This window comes from Mesocricetus auratus, unplaced genomic scaffold (genome assembly GCF_017639785.1).
Source record: "Mesocricetus auratus isolate SY011 unplaced genomic scaffold, BCM_Maur_2.0 Super-Scaffold_100007, whole genome shotgun sequence".
Classification (NCBI taxonomy): Eukaryota; Metazoa; Chordata; class Mammalia; order Rodentia; family Cricetidae; genus Mesocricetus; species Mesocricetus auratus.
In genome coordinates this window covers 37,809,060-37,828,462 of record NW_024429191.1, presented here as the reverse complement: position 1 = coordinate 37,828,462, position 19,403 = coordinate 37,809,060, and the positions used below count along the sequence as shown (strand labels likewise).

The 19,403-nt window shown below is 44.9% G+C and overlaps 2 protein-coding genes across 3 annotated transcripts; both read left to right on the top strand.

Annotated features, from left to right (window-relative positions):
• Positions 1 to 705: 705 nt before the first annotated feature.
• Positions 706 to 1,677, top strand: LOC101832346 (olfactory receptor 11L1). Its single transcript, XM_005067723.1, has one exon. The coding sequence runs from the start codon at positions 706 to 708 to the stop codon at positions 1,675 to 1,677; it is 972 nt and encodes a 323-aa protein (XP_005067780.1).
• Positions 1,678 to 12,874: 11,197 nt separating this feature from the next.
• Positions 12,875 to 16,768, top strand: LOC101834614 (protein RoBo-1). Of its 2 annotated transcripts, none has more exons than XM_040748714.1 (6): positions 12,875 to 13,012; positions 13,508 to 13,588; positions 13,780 to 13,893; positions 14,292 to 14,450; positions 15,203 to 15,343; positions 16,468 to 16,768. In XM_040748714.1, the coding sequence occupies exons 2-6, from the start codon at positions 13,516 to 13,518 to the stop codon at positions 16,656 to 16,658; spliced, it is 678 nt and encodes a 225-aa protein (XP_040604648.1). In that variant the 5' UTR covers positions 12,875 to 13,012; positions 13,508 to 13,515; the 3' UTR covers positions 16,659 to 16,768. The 2 variants fall into 2 exon arrangements, with proteins under 2 accessions (XP_040604648.1, XP_040604647.1); XM_040748713.1 differs by having other exon boundaries at positions 16,465 to 16,768.
• Positions 16,769 to 19,403: the final 2,635 nt, after the last annotated feature.

The window sequence follows — 19,403 nt, the reverse complement described above, 5'->3', positions numbered from 1 at the left end:
CCTTTAAATGTGGCTACCAGTTGGGTGTGGCGGCAGGTACATATCATCTCAACGCATGGACTGGCTAAGGCAGGCAGATGATGAATTCCAGGCCATACTGGACTACCTAGTGAGACCCCATATCACCAAATTAAAAAATAAACCCAAATAAACAAAATGTGTTTGTATAGAGAAAAGGTGGAATTAATACATTTATCCCTCTGAAAACCTGCATGTGATATTGTCAACTTGATATTTCGATCTTCAAATAGACTAGCCTGGGAGTATGTCTAGGAGGGAGTATATCTAGATTATGTCAGTTAAGTGAGAGGACTCCCTGACCGGCAGCACTGTCCATGATCTGGAGTCTTGAACTAAATGAGAAAGCTTATAGCAGTGAACTCAGCTCACACACCCCTCTCTCCTTCCCAACTGTGGGTACAATGGTAAGAGCTGCCTCATGATCCTACTGCTATGCCTTCCACACCGCATCATTCCCGTCATGCCCATCCCTCCATGCCCCCGCTACCATGCCCTCCCTATCATGCCCTCCCTACCTGCGAAATTCCATCCCATATAAACTTGTCCAATAAGTAGCCAGCACACTGTGCGATAGTTTCAAACTACTAAATGGCTAACCTCTGGCGTTCTAGGCATCAAACGTTGCAAATGCTTTATATCTTGTACAGACTATGTTTTTCAAAATGTGTTCTGCCTTCGCAGAAAATGGAACCCCAAAACCTGTCCAAGGTCACTGAATTTCAGCTATTGGGTTTCCAGAACCTTCTTGGGTGGCAGTCCCTCCTCTTTGCCATTTTCCTGTGCTTCTATCTCCTCACCATCACAGGCAACATGGTGATCATCATAGTGGTGAGTGAGGACCCGCGCCTGCACTCTCCCATGTACACTTTCCTCCAGCATCTGTCCTTCCTGGAGATCTGGTACACGTCCACCACAGTGCCCCTGCTGCTGGCCAACCTGGCCGCCTGGGGCCACACGCTGTCCTTCCCTGCCTGCATGACCCAGCTCTACTTCTTTGTCTTCTTCGGTGCCACTGAATGTTTCCTGCTTGCCGCAATGGCTTATGACCGGTACCTGGCCATCTGCAGCCCACTCCACTACTCTGTGCTCATGAGTCCTGACAACTGCATTGCACTGGTCACAGTCTCCTGGGTGACAGGGGTGGGCACAGGCTTCCTGCCTTCCCTGATGATTTCTAAGCTGGACTTCTGTGGGCCCAACCTCATCAACCATTTCTTCTGCGACCTCCCTCCATTAATGCAGCTGTCCTGCTCCAGTGTCTATGTGACAGAGACAGCCATCTTTGTCCTATCCATCGCTGTGCTATGCATCTGTTTCCTTCTAACCCTCATGTCCTACGTTTTCATAGCGTCCTCCATTCTGAGAATCCCTTCTACTTCTGGCAGGATGAAGACATTTTCTACATGTGGCTCCCACCTGGCCGTGGTCACCATCTACTACGGGACCATGATCTCCATGTATGTGCGCCCAAATGCACACCTGTCACCAGAAATCAACAAGGTCATTTCTGTCTTCTACACCGTGGTCACTCCACTGCTGAACCCAGTAATCTACAGCCTGAGGAACAAAGACTTCAAAGAGGCCGTTAGAAAGATCATGAGAATGAAGTGTGGTGTCTACAGAGCCCAGGTGAAGAGACGTGTCCTCACTCAGTAGGGAGCCCTGCACACACAGGGCTTCCAGGCTCGGCACTGGGACTTGTTTATCATTCATGCAGCTCGGGTACAGAAGTTTCTCTAAGGCACTACTAGACCAGCCTTTTAGACACGAAGTCTGGTGCTATTCAATAGCTGGCCAAAGAATGAATGAAAAGAGACAACAGTTTGAAATGTCCTCATGGTGAGAAAGAATAAGTAAGGATGTCTGCAGTGCCAAGCATTTCTTTTTCAGATGACTTAGAATTTAAGGTGTTTTAGTTACTGACAATCTAGAAATGAAAGAAACAAAGAAAAAGACAGAGTGGAGGGGAAAAGAAAACTTACAAAACATCATGTCTTGGAGTTCACGGCTTTACTTTCCTTCCTGTTTTCTTAATTCAGATGATACTTAGAAGATCTGGGTTAGTCTTCCCCAGTGATCTAGTAATTAACCCTGCAGATATTTTTAACCCCTTGACCTGTACCAGGTGCTACAGTCTAACACGATATACAAAAGGCCAGAGAAGGAAGGCATTTCCTTAATGGATGCTCTGGTCTGGAAGGGAAGAGAAATGCATTAAAAAAGGAAGAAACTTTTGACTTAAGTTTGCTGGTACTAGGCCAGGGAGAGAACTTGGGCTTAGAACAGCGAGGTTCCCACAGGGCTGCAACCTCCATTTCAGGATGAGAAGACTGGGAGGAACCCCAGGCAGAGGACAGGCATTGAGGATAGAAGAAGTCATGGAGGACCCGGGCAGGCCCAGAAAAGAGTTTGGAGAGCTGCAGGATTAGATCATATAGGTTAAAAGCCCCACAGAATTTTAAAAATCTGTCTAAATGATCACAACTGAATGATTAACTTTACAATTTAAAAATATCTCAGTGACATTTAGAAAAAGAGATAATGACCCCATCCCCAAACTGTTAGGACCTCTGCAGCAGCTCATGCTGGGGAGGGAATTGGCTTGATTTTAGGTTTAATAATATACATAGCCCACCAAAGGAAGTGTGCTGGTGGAGAATGTCAAACAGAGAACCGAGTGAAGAAAAGGCCACGAAGGAGCTTTAAAACATGAAACAGGAAGGAAAAGGGACCCAGCCTGGAAGCAAAAGTGAAGCATCCACAGGGGCGGGGTGGGGGTGGGGTCCTGCAATGGCTGCACAGGCTCCTGGAAGGAATGGGAGTGGCTGCTGGCCAGCAGGCAGAAGGAGGATGAAGATGTTTTAATTAAGCATGTCGGAACAGACACTGCTGTTATTCCTTTTCAGGGTGGTGGCCTCGTTGTGACTGCGGAGGAGGGAATGACTGGTAGGAAACATAGGCAGAGGCATAGGTGAACAGTTGTCCCAAGAAACGTGCTTTTGAATGGTGAGGAAAAAGTTTCTTACTGGGGGGACGGTTGCATTTTTATAATTCGTAAGGTTTTAAGCACCTGAGTACATCTAAATACTTGTGGGGAAGGTCAGTCAGTATATAAAAATATAAATGATTACTAGAAGTGCTAACCAGAGCCCAAGATACAGCAAAAGGGAAGGGACAGTGGGCAAATGTGGACATGCCAAAACACAACAGGAAATGCTTTATTTACTGTAGGATGTGGTGGGAGGGGTCATTTCAACGCCATTTTATGGACACAGAGAGGGGATTTTCTTCTTTTTCTGAAAAGAGATGGGTAATAAGCAGCAGATCTGAATTTGAAGAATGTGGTGACAGCATGTGAGAGGTCAGGGTCAGTAGATGGGCAGCTCTCCCTCCTGAGGGGAGAGTGAGCTATGTGCTAAGACAGAATCAAGTTAAAGAAATGATTTTCCAAGGTACTGGGATTAGTGGAGGATAGAGTATTCTAAATAAAGCATTACACAGCTGGAATGTAGTATGAAGGGATCATAGAGGACACAGGTGTTAGTGGTTTCACAGGGCACTGTTCATACTCAGCTTCCACTAGGCAAAGTGGCTGGGTGTGTGATCCCAAAGACAGGCCCCCCTGAGCAGGAAACCTGAGCTGCAGCGGGCTCTGGACCATTGGAATCCTCCCACACCATGCCTCTAATGACGCCACGTCTCTTCTCCCTCAGGGGACCATACCAAGAAAAACACCAGTGTCCCCAGATTGTACAGAAGTGCCCTTAAGTTGACTGAAATTTAGCACAATTCTCAGTTCCCTCCATCAGACAAATGGGTTGCGGGGTTGACTCAGCCAATACCACATCTTAAATTTTTGTTTTAGATTATTTTATTTTATGTGTGTGAATATTTTGCCTGTGTGTCTGTATGTGTGCTGTGTGTGTGTGTGTGTGTGTGTGCTGTGTGTGTGTGTGTGTGTTAGCTGTGAAGACCAGAAGAGCAACCCCAGAACTGGAGTTGTGGATAGTTTTGACCCACCATGTGAGTGCTGGGAACCAAACAAGGACCCTTTATAAGAACAACAAATGTTCATATATACTGAGCCATCTCTCTAGCACTCCGTGGCCACATTTAAAAAATACCATTTGTTTTCATTCTACGTGTATTGTCTTTTTTAAAATGTTTTGGTTTTTTGAGACTGTGTCTCACTATGCAGCCTTGGCTGACCTGGAACTTGTAGGCCAGGCTGGCTTTGAACTGGCAGAGATCTGTCTTTCTCTATCTCTGAGTACTGCAATTAAAGGTGTTCCCTGCCTACGTTATCTTTTAAAGGAACAATTCCTGAAATCTGATACTTTTCTGGTCATAGAAATGTTAGGGAGAGTAGCTCAGAACTTGGACAAAGCCCATCTTTGTACCCCAACACACATCTGCTGTCTAAATTCATCCATGTAACCTACCCATTGTGTCATAAAATAAAACACACTTCATTTATTAATATGTGATTGTCAGTGATTTTTGATCAATATTCTATCTCACCAACAGTTAAATGATAAATGGAGAAACTGGCTTTGAACTGCCAATCAATCAATCTTTCCACTTTCATGAAAACCACAGGACACATCAACATCATTTCCCCACTTATAGATTGATTGATTTTTTTTTAATAGACAAGATCTCATGTTGTATTTCAAGGCCTGGAACTTACTACATAACCCAGGCTGGCCTTAAATTCTGACCACTCCTATGAAGATGTCAACCTGAGAGTGGGGGTCAACTCTTTCTGTGGTTAAAGAAAAAATAATAATATAAATTATGAAAATCCTCAGCCTTAAATCCTAAAAGAGGAAAACAACTTTGAAGTTACTAAAGACAGTTTTAAGTCATGTAGAATCTCTCATTTTCCTGCTTTTTGTTTCTTCATATAAAATCTGTATGCATGCTAGACGTGTCTGTGGGTCTATGTTGACATGCATTTTCATCCAGGTTCCACAAGGCTTAGCTCTGCTCTGAGAAATGTAACCTCAGCAGATGAGCAATACTGTTTACATACTCTACGCATGACAGAAATTCAGATTTCTCTGCTGTGGATGACTACTTGTAGTTTTGTATTTGTTACTGAAACAGCTCTATTGGTGTATCTAATACAGGTCAATTGATGTATTTAATATAGGCAGGACACTTCCAAAATTATCATATCTGAAGTTACAGTATTTTACTCATGTACTTAAGTGTGTGTGTGCATTTGTATGCATGTACAATTGTGTGTGCATGTATGTGAAGGCCAGAAGGAAATCCCAAATGTCATTTCTCAGGCTCCATTTACTTGTTCTCTTCCTTTATTCTTTCATCTTTTATATTTAGTTAGTTATTCAAGGATTTGGTACAATGCATTTTGAGCATATTCATCTTCTGTCCTCCAGCTCTTCCCAGATCCAGATCCACTCCTTCCTTCCCCACCCAATACTGTGTCCAACCACCCACACTGAAGCCAATCTGTGCTGTCCAAACATTCTTGGATTTATGACCTTCCACTGGTGAGTGGTTGACTCTTCAATGACTACTCTTTCAGAGAAAACTGGCCCCTCCCCTCCCAGCTGCTAACAATCGCCAGTAGCTCCTCAGCTAGAGGTAGAACTTCATACCCACCTCCCTTTTCCATACTGGGATTCTGCCTTGTTTAGGCTTGCACAGGTCTTGTGAAAGGTGTCACAGCATTGTGAGTTCATTGTATGTAGCTATCCTGCTGTGTAGGGATATGCTGTTTCCTTGTGGTCATCCATCACCCCCCTCTCCTGCAGATATCCCTCAATAGCTGCTATCTCACAAGTCTGGAATTCATCAAGTCATCTAGACTGCCTCGTCAGTAATCCTCAGAGATCCCCCTGTGTGTGCTTTCCCAGTGCTGAGATTTCAGGCTCACACCTTCCAACCAGCTTTTTTATGTGATTCTGGAGATCAAACTCAGACACTCATCCCCTTTATTAACTGACCATCACTTTCCATCTCTTAATCGGAAAAAAATGTTGAATTTTTCAATTTTAGGCAGAGAGATATTTAGCAATTTATTTGATTTCACAACTATTCAGACTGTCTTTGTAGACTTTTACAGTCTTTTAGACTGTCCATATTGTCCAAAATTCTTAGTAGATTGAACAGTATATTAAGGATAAATTCGAGAGGCTGGAGATAGGGCTTAGTAGTTAATAGCACTTGTTGCTCTCCCAGAGGACTGGGGTTTGATTCTCAGCACACGTGTGGTGGCTAACAACCAGCTGAACTCCAGTTCCTCAGGACCCAGTGTCCTCTATGGCCTCTGAGGGTCCCAGGTGCATGTGTGGTGCATAGACATACATACAGGCAAAATATCCATGTACACATTAAAAAGCAAGCAGGCAAGCAAACAGAACAGAGGAGAGTGAAAGGTCCAAAGAAGATGAGTGAAGATGCTTAAGGAGATAGGAACCATGGCCCTCAACTGGTCATTACTGGCTTAAATACACCCAGCCCTCACAACCTTCCCCATGAGATGCACGATTACTACGTATCAGAGCCTGGCCTACATGGTGAGTTCCAGGTCAGCCAGGGCTACTCAGTGAGACCACGTGTCAAAAGAAAAGTTTCTAGTGTTTCCTTGCCTCATAGAGTTCTTAAAGACCTATATGTGTCACTATCTCTAATGGGCATTTCCTGCCCACATAACTTCATGTCTCTTGCAGTTACTCTGTCGTTTGTTACCCTTCTGGCCTCACACGAGAAAACAATCCTCTACAGCAATTTCTGTTGAGATCTTTGGAAAGCATCCTGATTTTGATAAAATTTCCACTTACTCCTATAAATATCAACCCAGGCAGACTCTTAAATAAAAATCCAGCCCCCCATCAAGGCACATTTTGTACTGACCATGGACAACACAACAAGTGGATACAGAAAATATGTGACAATTTCATAACAACTGTTACTGGAACTGTCAAAAATACACCTGCAAAAAATTTGCACTGCAATTATGGAAGAGGTGGAGGGAGCCAATGTCTGAGGTGTATTTATGAGGAACATTCTCAACAAGAAGGGATCTTCTCAGAAATCTCAGCGAGATCATGACATGGCACGAAGTTTCTTCCTTTTGGGCTCCCTGTTCTTAAATATAAATTAAGACTCTTTTTTTAAATAAAGACTTAAACAAAATCAGTTTGAATGGTTTGGATGTGCTGGCTGATGAAATAATAAATCAGGAGTCTGTTAGATATTTTTCTCTCTAGCTTAGAAAGAAGATAGCCTATGATATGTGCATGTGGACATGCATGTGTGCATGTGTGTGTGTGTGTATGCACGTTTGTGTGTGTGTGTACACGTGCACACATGTACATGCAGAAATCTGTCTCTTGTGATCCTTTGTATTTCTCAAGGAGAAAACTGAGTGCACAGGAGAGGCTCCTCCAGGCACCAGATAGAACGGAGAGCCAGTAGGATTTGTGATGTGTCTATTAGAGAGACTTTAACCAGAAAAGACTTTCTGCAAACCACATTATGAATATGATAAATGACTGTCCATCTGCGCAAGTGATCAAAAAGCTTGAGCCAATGCTTTATGATTTTATTTATTTTATAGGCTTTCTTAAGGCATTTGTCACACAAGCATGTACTATGAGTATTACCTCCCACTCTCACTTTCTCCCCTGTCACCGCCCTGCCACTCCTCACAGTTTTCAGTTCTCTTTTCCTGTCATTTGTACATATACCATTCAATGTACCTATAAAGATTAGGACCAGTAAATGAGAGGAAAGGTGAGGCCTGTCTGATATGGACTTACTTTGCTGATTATGGCGATCTCTGCTTGTATCGTCTTCCTACAGACAGCATTACTTCATTGGTCTTTATGGCTGAAAGCATTGTATACATAGGGATGGCTTGTGTTCATCCTTGAACTCAAGTTTTTACAGAAGACTTGCTGTTGGTGAGTAAAACTAACACCTGCTAGAGTGTAATTGCTCCCTGCCTTGCTTGCCTTTCAGTTTCTGAGAATAAAGGGTGGTTCGGCAGGAATCTGTAGATAAGTGTCCCTTGTCCGCGTCAGTGCTGATATGAAGGGGTCTGGAAGACAGACTGACAGGTGGTTCTTGCAGGTGGCTTTTACCCCAGGACTCCCACTTGGCCTGCTCTGGATCTGCCCCCATGACTGCCTCCCACAGTGTACTCACCACCTCATACAGTGTACCCACCCACCTCATGCCCAGGTACAGAGGCCACCTCCTCCACTTGTGATGGTGAAGGCCACCCTCCCTTTCCTTTTGCTTATCTTGGTATGTGACTGCCCTCACTATGCAGGGCCCATGGGCTTCTTGGCAGTGGTGAACATGATTTCCTTCTTAGGAAGGACTGTGCTGTGTCCCCTGAACTTTGGAGTGCTCCCCTAGATCTCACTCTGCCCTTGGGAGGGGGGTGAGTCCAGGGGCCCTGTGTCTCAGCTTTCTCTGTACTTTCTGGCAGCCTTTCCCCTGGAACATTCCAGGTTCCCCACCCAACCTCCAAGGGCTTGTATCGACCAGCTGGTGCAGTAGGGTCCACCTTAATTGTGAGCTTAGTCAATGATGGGCAGTGGCAGGGGCGCCTGGGCTCCCTCCCCTGTTCCTGAGTCTGTCTGCCTGCCGGGGGTGACCTTTCCTCATGCCTCCTGGTATTATTGTTCAGCAGAAGACCACCTACTCAGTTTCCCGTCCCTGCCCTCTCACTTCTGTTCTTCAAAAAGAAGGCATGTTTCCTAGGAAAAAGAGAGGGGGATAAGAGGAGGGGAGAAGAAGGTATGGGGAACCGGGAAGGTTGATTGAGGTAAGAATAGAGGAGAGCAGGATGAGAGATACCATAATAGATTGAGTCATTATAGGTTTGAGGAGAGAGCTGACACTAATGAGATATCCAGAGATCTACAAGGATAACACCAACTGGCAAACTAAGCAATAGTGGAGAGACTACATTAAATGCCCCTCCTTGAAAATAAGGTTGATGACTACCATATATGTCATCCTAGAACCTTCATCCAGTGACTGATGGAAGCAGAGATAGACACCCACAGCTAAACACTAAACTGAACTCCTGGAACCTAGTGACAGAGATGGAGGAGTGATGAGCAAAGGGGTCAAGACCATGATAGTGAAACCCACAGAGAGCTGACCGGATAAGGGGGAGCTCTTATATCCCAGACTGATGGCTGAGAGGCCAACAGGGGACTGATCCAGACTCCATGAATGTAGTCTCAGTGAGGAGGTCATAGAAATCACTGGGGCCTTGGGTAGTAGATCAGTGTTTACCATGGATTATGAATGATCTTTGGGAGCCCATTCCAAATAGAGGGATGCTCTCTCAGCCTGGACACATGGGGAAGGGCCTAGGTCCTGCCCTGGATGAAATGACAGACTTTGGAGATCCCCCAAGGAGGGCCTCACCCTCCCTGGGGAATGATGTGGGGATTGGGTGGGGGGCTGGGAGGCTGGTGGAAGGACAAGGGAGGAGGGGTGGGAGAGGGAGCTGGGATTGACATGTGAAGCATTCATGTTTCTAATTTAAATAAAAACAAAACAAAAATATGAGATAAAAAAGAAGGCATGTTTCCATTCATTGTTGCTTAACAGGGAAGGCACACAGTAGGTGCTAAATAAATTATCTTAATTAGGACAGCCAGCACTCTGAGAACTTCAGCAAGTCAAGCGCTGTTGGCTGTGTTTCACCTATAGCTTGTGTGAGCCTCACAACCACCCATGACAGACCCCAAGCTTTTGAAGAAACTGAGACACAGAGAACCTGAGTCATCGTATGAAGGTCACACAACAGAACTAGGATATAAACCCAGATTATCTGAGTCAAGAGATCCTCGTGCTGGGGAGCCAAGTGTTCTTCTGAACCCTAAAAACTATATGCAGGGAGTGTCAGCAAGACTCTCACTCAGGCTTTCTTCCCATCAGCCAGGAGCAGATGCAGAGCTTCTAGGAACAAACCTCTATGCCCCCAAGGCATCCCAGGTGATCCCAGAAAGGGCAAGGCCAAACTAACATGGAGAGGCCACCTTGGGGGCTCCAATCCTCCTGGTGTCTTATCACACAAGTCCCCAGTCAGCTTGGACGTTCATGCTGAGGACCTGGAAGGGCCTGTTGCTCCATACTTCTAGGTCCTCTCTTCTTCCCATAATGCTTCTCTGGAGTCTATCCTCACCAAAGGAGTGGGGGACCATCAACAAAGTTGACAAGAGAGCAGAAGTTAGCAAATGAAGGGAAAAGTGAAGCAGAGGATTAAGGAGGCTCCATCTCGGGGCCAAGTCCTCATTTCATCTGACTTGATAGCAGCCATGGCCTCCCAGGTACAGAGTACCATTATGTCTAATACCATGGGGCACCGAAGGGTACGTTCCCAAGGTCAAAGGAACCTTCCAGAGCCCCTCCCTTCCCTTGTGTGCAACCAATGATAGCCAGACATAAAGGTGATCAGGCAGGGCCCAGGGGTGCATCTCCTAAGTTTGCCTGCTGTGGCCAGTGCCTCTTCAAGACACCAGATAAAAAATGTCACCAAGAAGGAAGGAAAGTGGGAAGATAGGGAGGTCACAGAGCCCTCAGCTCGAGACTCCCTCTGACTTAGCAGTACATAGCGACCATTTGGATGGCGGGTTACTAGGTGGGGATATTTACACTAATGTGACGCTGTCATCACTGACTCCCTCCACCTGCCTGCACTTGATGTTGTCAGAAACCACACCTTTATGCCTGCGGTTTTTTTTTCTTACTCCCTGGCCTGGAAATGTTCCCTGGGGGATAGGAGCTTGACTCCTACTGAAGCCAGAGGACAGGGTCGGGTGAGGACCCTGGATGGAGTACTCTACTGTCTTTGCAGCTAACTGTGACTGCGCTGGATCACCAACACTCTGCTCTCTTCTTTCTTCCCCACTCCATCCCTCGGGGCCCACTGTCTACTAGGAAAAGGTGGGCGTTAGGTTGTGTCTTGCTGTAGCTAAAAGAGATTCACTGAGTTCTAAGTCCAGCACGGCCAAGCATAAACTTAGAGCGAAGGGCAGCGGGCACTCCAGTGCTTAAGGGAAGTTCTGGGTTGCCAGTTCAGTAGGACTCCTGCTAAAATAGACTGGGTGATGATACTGTCACAGTCACCGTCTAGGTGTCTTCATCCAGGTTGTTTTCTCCTTCAAGTAAAGAATTACAAGGTGGGAGGAGTCTCAGACACAGTAAGCAGCAACAAGTGTCAAGTTTTATTAAAAGTGAAGAAGTGCACGCGGCAGTCCCACGGAGAGAAAGACAGCAGAGAGGGGACAAAGTCCATGGACCCACACCCCCACGTGAGGCTTGGTGATTTTAAGTGCTTTGAGTGGCCTGGGACGGGTCTCTTTCTCCTAATTTTGAGCTGATCGGCTTAAGCAAAGAGAGAAGACTGAAAGAAGCTCAGTTCAGGACCAGCCTTGGACCAGTCAGCTGGAAGGGGCCCTGATGGTGAGAGAAAAGCCCAGACAGGAAGGGAAGGAAAAAGCCAGAAGCTAGCTACTTCCACATCTTCCATCCCTGTCTGTCTGCCGGGGGTCTGCAGTGTCCAGGCCAGCATGGAACTCAAACATGGCCACAACTTGGAAGTCTAGCCTCTTGGCTCATAGCCTATATGCCGTAACCATCCTTATCTCCATTCTCCTCAGCTAATTGGGAACCCACAGTCAAGTCCTAGTTACACAAAAAGGTCTATTCATTGGAATCAATAAGGAATCATAAACTACAATCTTCAGCTATGACTTTGGCCCTGGGAGAGGGTGTGAGGACCAGCGTGAAAAGGTGAAAGTGTGTGGGACTAGGGGCACGTTATGAAATGACACAAGGCATGGACACTGGATTCCTTCTTAGGAAGACAAGATTCAGACTAACCCTTAGTTATATTTTGGGGGAGAATGTAGAGCATGTCTTGGCTGTTATCCCATAATCTTGAGCAATGGTTCAGTCTCTAACCAGGAACTAGGGACTCATGATATCTTCCCTCAGCATACCTGTGGCAAGTCTCTCCCAGCTCATGCTTTTGTGTCTCCTGAAATATTTTTGTCAACTTACTTTGAACACTAAGAACACATGCCCCATCATTTCAGGCCTGTGTAGAAATTCCAGGCAAGTCTCTGCTAATCTCTGTGATCCTCAGGGTGTCCTTGCTCACCCCTTCATCTCTGTGACTGTCAGGTATCCTTGCTTCATTCCTGCCACACTCCAGCCTCTGAGGCATATAGAATCCCCATTCTTTTCCTGTAACTAGCACCTTCTTCAAAACTTTGCATATTGGTTTCTGGAGGTGAAGGGTTGGTGGTTCCTCTGTCCTTGGCTCCAGGATTTCAAGAGAATGTACCCAAAGTCTGGATGATTAGAAGAGGCTAGAGGAAGATTGATCTCTCTAGCTTAACTTTTCTCTTTCCATTGTAAATAAGAAGGCTAGTGAGCTATGCCCTAACAAGAGGCTGACATAAAAATAGATGGGGAAAGTGAAATGATAAATAAACACACCCAGTTCCCTCTGGGCAGAGAAGTAAATGAATCCCAGGGTCTGACTCTAAGAAGAAATGAAGGATTGGAAGAGGGAACACTAGGAGTTTGCCCCGAGGAGAGGAAGAGGATGGTTGTTACATGCTGTGGGTCAGCCTCCTATCCCTTTAACTTTTGAGTGCTCCAAACTTTTCTATCGCTCCCCTCCAGCACAGAGGCATTATAACCACCCCCCTCTCACATGCCCTATCAACTGGAAGTTCAAGAAGAACAACTCTCACAGTATCACTTTCTTTCTCTAGATCAGGAAGTTCAGTGCACTTGGCTTCACGCCAAAACACTATCTGCAGTGACTTAATTGCCAGTGACTTATAGCCCTCTGGGTTATAAGAGTCAGTGACAGTGAAGGCAGAGAAAGCATTCCTTTCTTGCTCTCTATGGTGAGATCACTGGCCTTCATCTCCATCTCAAGGCAGACCTTTCAGAAGAGCAGGACTACTTCTTGGTGAGCATTTCCAGTGTGGGCTGTGATACCTGGTGATGATAGCCAGCTATTAGGGGGAAGGTGACTTTGGAAGTGGTGAATCCTTAGCTGAGGGGCAGATTGCTCTTGAGCACCATGGCCCAGAACTTTCTAGCACATAGAGAGCTGCTCTCCAGAGGAGTGGCTTCTTGATTCAGCCATTTCAAATGTGGAAGGACATCTAGTGCCCTCCAGACCCATGCAAGAAGAATCTCTCCTGGGTGAAATTCCTTCCCTGGAAAGGAAGACCCCGCTATCTCCACGACTTGATAAAGGCTATGGTATCTTTTCCTGTTTTGTATCCTTCCAAATGACCACATCTAGCATAAAGCCAGCATAAAGTTTGGCTCTCAGAAAGAGTGAGTGAATGAATACATGGGCAACAACACAGTCTGGTGTGTGAGTTGCTGGATTACAGGTCTGAGCCCCATAGTTATGCCCCATTGCCATCACTTGCATCTCATTTCGCGTTCACAGAAGTCACCATGGCCTGGTCTGGCAGCCTGAAGAGTCTCCTCACAGTCTTTGTCTTTACCATCCTGGCTGTCTGCTCTGTGGGTAAGAGTAAACAAGGCATTCCTTTCTCCTAAAGATGGGAGGGGGAGGTAAGCAGTCAAGAGCCTTGTGGGGTGGTAACCAACCACATGAGACTCCAGTGGTCTGTCTACCCTCATAGCTTGACTGCTAGGAAGCATCAACTACAGGGCTCTGGGGTTACCTTTTAAATGACGTACATTTCCTCCTGGCAGACAGTTACCTGTGTACAGTACAACAATGTGAAGATGCATCATGTCCTGGCAGTACAAGTTCTTGCACAGCCTCTAAAGGCTGCTTCAATCAAATGCAGCAATTTGATACACCATGTAAGCCAACCCTCACACCCTGACAGTCCTCCAGTTTATCCTTGCTTCCTTTCCAGGATGAGACTGGTGGGAGCCTGGGGTTCTGGGAGGTGGTGTAGATGGAGCATGTGCTTGTTGTAGAACCTGGATTGTACATGATGAGGACCATTGGGATGTGACTCCACTCTTACTTTTCCAGCGTCAAGGATCAAACTCTGGTATAATTCATGCCAAGCAAGTACTCTACACCAGTCACTCCCTTTGTAACAAATGGTCCCTGTGTTGGTTCATTCTCTGAAACAGACCATTGCAGAGGGACTCTTGGAGAAGTGCTGTTCTCAAGGCAGGGGGTATGAAGGGACAAGCTCTTTACCATGAGCTCAGGAGGAAAATTTACTTGGTGGTTCAATTTTCTGCAGCTACGTTTACAGACCGCATTTTTAAGAACAAAGGGTGTGTTGGAGAATCAAACACATGCAATGATGAGTCATTCTCAGCAACGCTGGGTGATCAACGGAGATTTATCTTTGAAAACCGTTGCTGCACATCTGAGCAGTGCAACAAAGATGACATAACAGGTGAGTACAGCTCATGTTTGCGCCCCGGCACCTGCTGAGGGCTCCTCTGCCTTTCCGTGGGTCCATCTCTCTGCTGATGGGCTGCAGCCTGACACTTGCTTTCCCTGTTTGAAGCTTTCATTTATAAGGGTCTGGGTTGGATGCAAGCCACTCTCTTGGGTATGTGCGTACATACTTGCATACACAGACTGAGTGACAGCTGGGCAGCAGTGATTGGTCCTGGGCCTATTCTCTAAGGAGGATATTGCATCTGCAGGTTTAAATGCTTTGCTCTCTGCTCCTCCAGTCTAGAGTCTTTTCTCACCTATATTATTCCTCATCTCAGATTTTTGTATTGTTGAGATGGAGTCTTGCATGTATCCAGGCTTGTATTACTGGGATTGAGTAAACCGCCTGCCTCAGCCTCCAAAGTTGGAGCAGCAGAGAGTACATAAATGTGTGACCACAGCTGGCTCATTTCTCACCCTATGAACAGCATCTGTTTAGAAAAGAGAGTCTCTCTTCTCCCATTATGTAGGGCTTTTCCTTCTGGGCAGAGAACAGAGTACCTGACGGACTCTAAGGACAGCACTGGGTTTCTGTGAGATCCTTCAGTGCATTCACACGCCAGTATCTTTCCCCTTATCTTGGCTGCAATGCTTTCTGGTAGGCTCATGAGGAAAATACTATATCAGATGAGTAGTGGATAGCTGTGTTCTTGGTTATCTCTTCTGCCTGTTCCCCGAGATGAAAACTTTTCTCTCTCCATTCAGTGTCTTCATCTTCCTCACCCAATGGTGTTGTATGCACTGCCTGCTACAGTGAGAAAACCCAGTCATGCTCCTCAGTTACCACCCTAAAGTGCACAGGCAAAGAGACAAAGTGCATTGAGTTTACCGGCACCTCCAGCACAGGTATGAGTATTTCCTATAACATTTTTATGTACATACCCTTCTTTTTTGCTTCTTATCATTTAAGAAAACAATTGGTACTCTTCAAAGCTACAGTGCACCACTGTTTACTTCTGTACATCCAGAGCTTAGCAGCTGAAAATAGCAAACAGCCACTACATCCCAGTTTCTGCAGGTCTCTCTAGAATCTCAACCCAACACTGTCTCTGGTTCTGGCTCCAAGTGTCTTCTTGGGCTGTGTGAGTTGTCAAAAGCCTGAGGTCCTTCAAATGCTTAGGGTGTTTCCTGAGACTGTATCAGTTGTCAGCCTTGTGGCTGTGGTCCTTCAGATGAAGGATCTGCTTTCTAGTTTACTCATAATTTTGGTGGTGCCAATTCCTCTTCATGCAGTGGCCTCTTGACATACCAGCTGACTTCCCTCCAAGCTAATGATGAGACCAAGAGGCACCAACTGATAAAGGAAGCTGTAGACTTTAACAGTCTAATCTCAGAAGTGACATGCCATTTCTGTTCTATTTTTTAATCATTTAAATTAAAACTTTAATTGTAAAAAATTTACAAATAAAAAACATCATTTAGTGAGATTAGCCAGATCCAAAGATTAACATCTCTATGAACTTCATCTATACAGTTAGAGTCATCATCCCGAAGCTGTGAGGGCTTAGATTGACTTTTATATTTTCACGATCAACTATAGCTGTATGCACTTAGCTATCATATGCACACACACACACACACACACACACACACACACACACACACACCAAGCAAGCAAACAAACAAAACAACAACAACAAAGACAGGACAGAATCAAAACTCGAAAAAGCAATACGCTGTATTATACTGCCCTGACTCTTGTGTCCTTCACCTGTACCCTGTCCTTTCTTGTCTCTTAACGCTATCAACCCCTCTCCAGAGTCTTATCCCATCCCTCTTATCTACCTGTATCCTATTGACCCCACAGACCAATCCTGTTCTGACATGAGTGGGTCTTACAGAAGACCACTCTGTCAGTAGCTGGAATGAGTTGGGGAGGGTTTGCCTTAGAAGGTGTTTTCCGCACAGCGAAAATGGGGAGAAATGAGAGGAGAATGAGAATACTAACTCCTGGATCTTTCTTTTAGCAGCAGGATCTCCTTTAACGCTGTATGGGAAGGGCTGCGCAACTGAAAACACCTGCAATCTGCAACAGAATGTCCTCAATGGCATACAAATCAAAACCTCATGCGTCTCACCAGTTTCAAACAATGGGAGCCCTACCCTCAAATTAATTTCATCAGTTCCCATTGTTCTGCTTCTGCTGAAAGTCTTGCTTTGAACATCCAGGGACTGACAACCTCACAATCCTATGCACATGGACTCATTGGCATGCTTGGATGGTTATTTCCAAAACATGGAACAAATAAAAACTGGGATTACTTCTCTGTTCTTCATGTTCATTTTTGTAATACCAGGAAATATACAGATATGACTATTTCAATGTTTTCCCTCTTCTCCTTAATATGTAGTACTAGAAGTCCTAGTCAGAGTAATTAGGCAAATCAAATAATTAATTAAATATATTTAAAACTGAAGGAGAGAATAAATAAAGGCAAGAAAGGGAGAAAGGAAGGGAAGGAAGCTTATTCATATTAGAAAGAAATTTGTAAAACCATTAGAAGAAAACATTTGTGTATATGTATGTGCATGTATGTACACATCTATACATGCATGTATGTTATGCTGGAGAGAACCCTGGACTTAATGCTGGGAAATATGGTGCTACTGAGACACATTTCTAGACCTAGAAAAACAGTTTTTGGCATTAGCCCAAGTGGGTTCTGTCTTAGTCAGTGTTTCTAACAACTTGGGATGAGTAGTTCCCATCCAGTGGGGGGGGGGGACAATGCTCTACTTTCCATTGATGAGTGACATTAATGAGTGAGTGAGTGGGGTTTTCTTCCTAAAGTGACATAGTCATCTTGCTATGACTCTGACCTATTTTTCATCTGAGGGAAGAACAGCTGAGGTAACCCTGCCCCAGACTCTGCTGAAAGTGTGGCCTTTTGAATCCTGCACCTCCTCCGTCAGGCACCATCCTTAGCGCCAACTCATTAACCTCTTTGGAGTTCATACCCCAGTATTAATAGCACAAAGAGAGGAATTTTAGGTAGCAGAGCTGACAAGAGAATTGTGAAATGTACATCCTTGGACTATGACTTTGATGTGACAGCAAGTGGGATGGGAGTGGGGTGCAGCCTCAATGTCCTGCAGGGGAATGAATGGAGAAAAGCAGGGGTGCCTAAGGTGTCAGGTGAGGGTTCAAGAGGACACTGAGAAGGATTGTTGGAGATAAGAAGTTTATTAGAGAGATCCAGGGAGACAAGGGACCAGCTGTTCCGGCGGGACCAGGTACAACAGGCCCTGCATCTGGGCCTGCTTTCCAGTGCCTGGGGATTGCCTGGGAACTGCACAGAGCTTCCAATCCCAGTGGGAGCCAAGCACCCCAGATTCCAAGTCTTCTCTTCCACCAACGAGACCAGGAAACCAGCAGATCCAGCAAAGGGACCAGGGGACCAGGTGGGAGGCTAAGCACCCCAGATTCCTTGTCTTCTTCTGCACCCACGGGACCAGAAGGAGGATGAGGAATAGAAGAACTACCAGATTATTGGACTTGCTAGCACCCACCAAAAGGGAACTCTGGTCCCCTAACCACCAGACCAGTAAGGGGCTCTTTCTGCACCCACTACAAGAAGAGATGGGAAAGAGACAATACAAAAACACACTCAGCAACAGAAAAACAAATATGACACTGCCAGATTCTAGAGATGCCATGCCAGCAAGACTCCAACATTCCAATGCAAATGAAGCAGAAGAGAATGACCTTAAAACCACCTTCATGAAAATGATAGAGGCCCTAAAAGAGGATATAGGAAAATCCTTCAAAGAAATGGATGAAAAAAACAAACCAAAAAATGCAAGACATGGAAGAAAAAAACAAACCAAAAATGCAAGAAATGGAAGAAAAACAAAGCAAAAAAGGCAGGAAATGGAAGAAAAAACAAACCAAAAAATGCAAGAAATGGAAGAAAAAACAAAGCAAAAAATTCATAAAATGCAACAAATGGATGAAAAGATAAACCAAAAAAATGCAAGAAACAATGCAAACAGTGCCAGGGTTGAAAACTGAAATAGAGAAAATAAAAAAAACACAATCTGAAGAAAGTCTGGAAATATAAAAGCTGGGCAAATGGTCAGGTTCTACCGATATAAGCATTACCAACAGAATACAAGAGCTGGAAGAGAGAATCTCAGGTGTTGAAGATACACTAGGAGAAATGGATTCATCAAGCAAAAAAAATCTTAAGACCAACAAATCCTTAACACAAAACATCCAGGAAATATGGGACACATGAAAGGACCAAACCTAAGAATAATAGGTATAGAAGAAGGTGAAGAAAACCACCTCAAAGGGGCAGAAAGCATATTCAACAAAATCATAGAAGAAAACTTTCCCAACCTTAAGAAAGACATGCCAATGAAGGTACAAGAAGCTTACAGAACACCAAATAGAGTGGATCACAAAAAAAGTCCCCTTGCCTTGCCACATAATAATCAAGACCCCAAATATACAGAATGAAGAAAGAATATTAAGAGCAGCTAAGGAAAAAGGCCAAGTAACATATAAAGGCAAACCTATTAGAATTACATCTGACTTCTCCATGGATACTCTGAAAGCCAGAAAGTCCTGGATAGATATTCTACCAACACTAAGAGACCATGGATGCCAGCCCAGACTACTATACCCAGAAAAGTTCTCAATCACTATAGATGGAGAAAACAAGATATTCCATGACAAAACTAGATTCAAGCAATACGTATTCACTAGCCCAACCCTACAGAAAGTTTTGGAAGGAAAACTCCAACCCAAGGAAGTTAACTACAACCAGAAAAACATAGGCATTAGAGAATCCCTCTCTACCAACAGCCAAAAGAACAAAGGGGTGAAATTCCACACATAATTCCACCACCAACAACCATTCCAAATCAAAGAAGAATGAACAATCAATGGTCATTAATATCC

What these genes read in the sequence shown, in the direction of transcription:
- LOC101834614 (XM_040748713.1), top strand. Translation starts at nt 13,516, where the DNA reads ATGGCCTGGTCTGGCAGCCTGAAGAGTCTCCTCACAGTCTTTGTCTTT. An exon ending in GCAGCAATTTGATACACCAT is followed by an intron (nt 13,894 to 14,291) that starts GTAAGCCAACCC and finishes AATTTTCTGCAG; the next exon opens with CTACGTTTACAGACCGCATT. An exon ending in CAACAAAGATGACATAACAG is followed by an intron (nt 14,451 to 15,202) that starts GTGAGTACAGCT and finishes CTCTCCATTCAG; the next exon opens with TGTCTTCATCTTCCTCACCC.
- LOC101832346 (XM_005067723.1), top strand. Translation starts at nt 706, where the DNA reads ATGGAACCCCAAAACCTGTCCAAGGTCACTGAATTTCAGCTATTGGGT.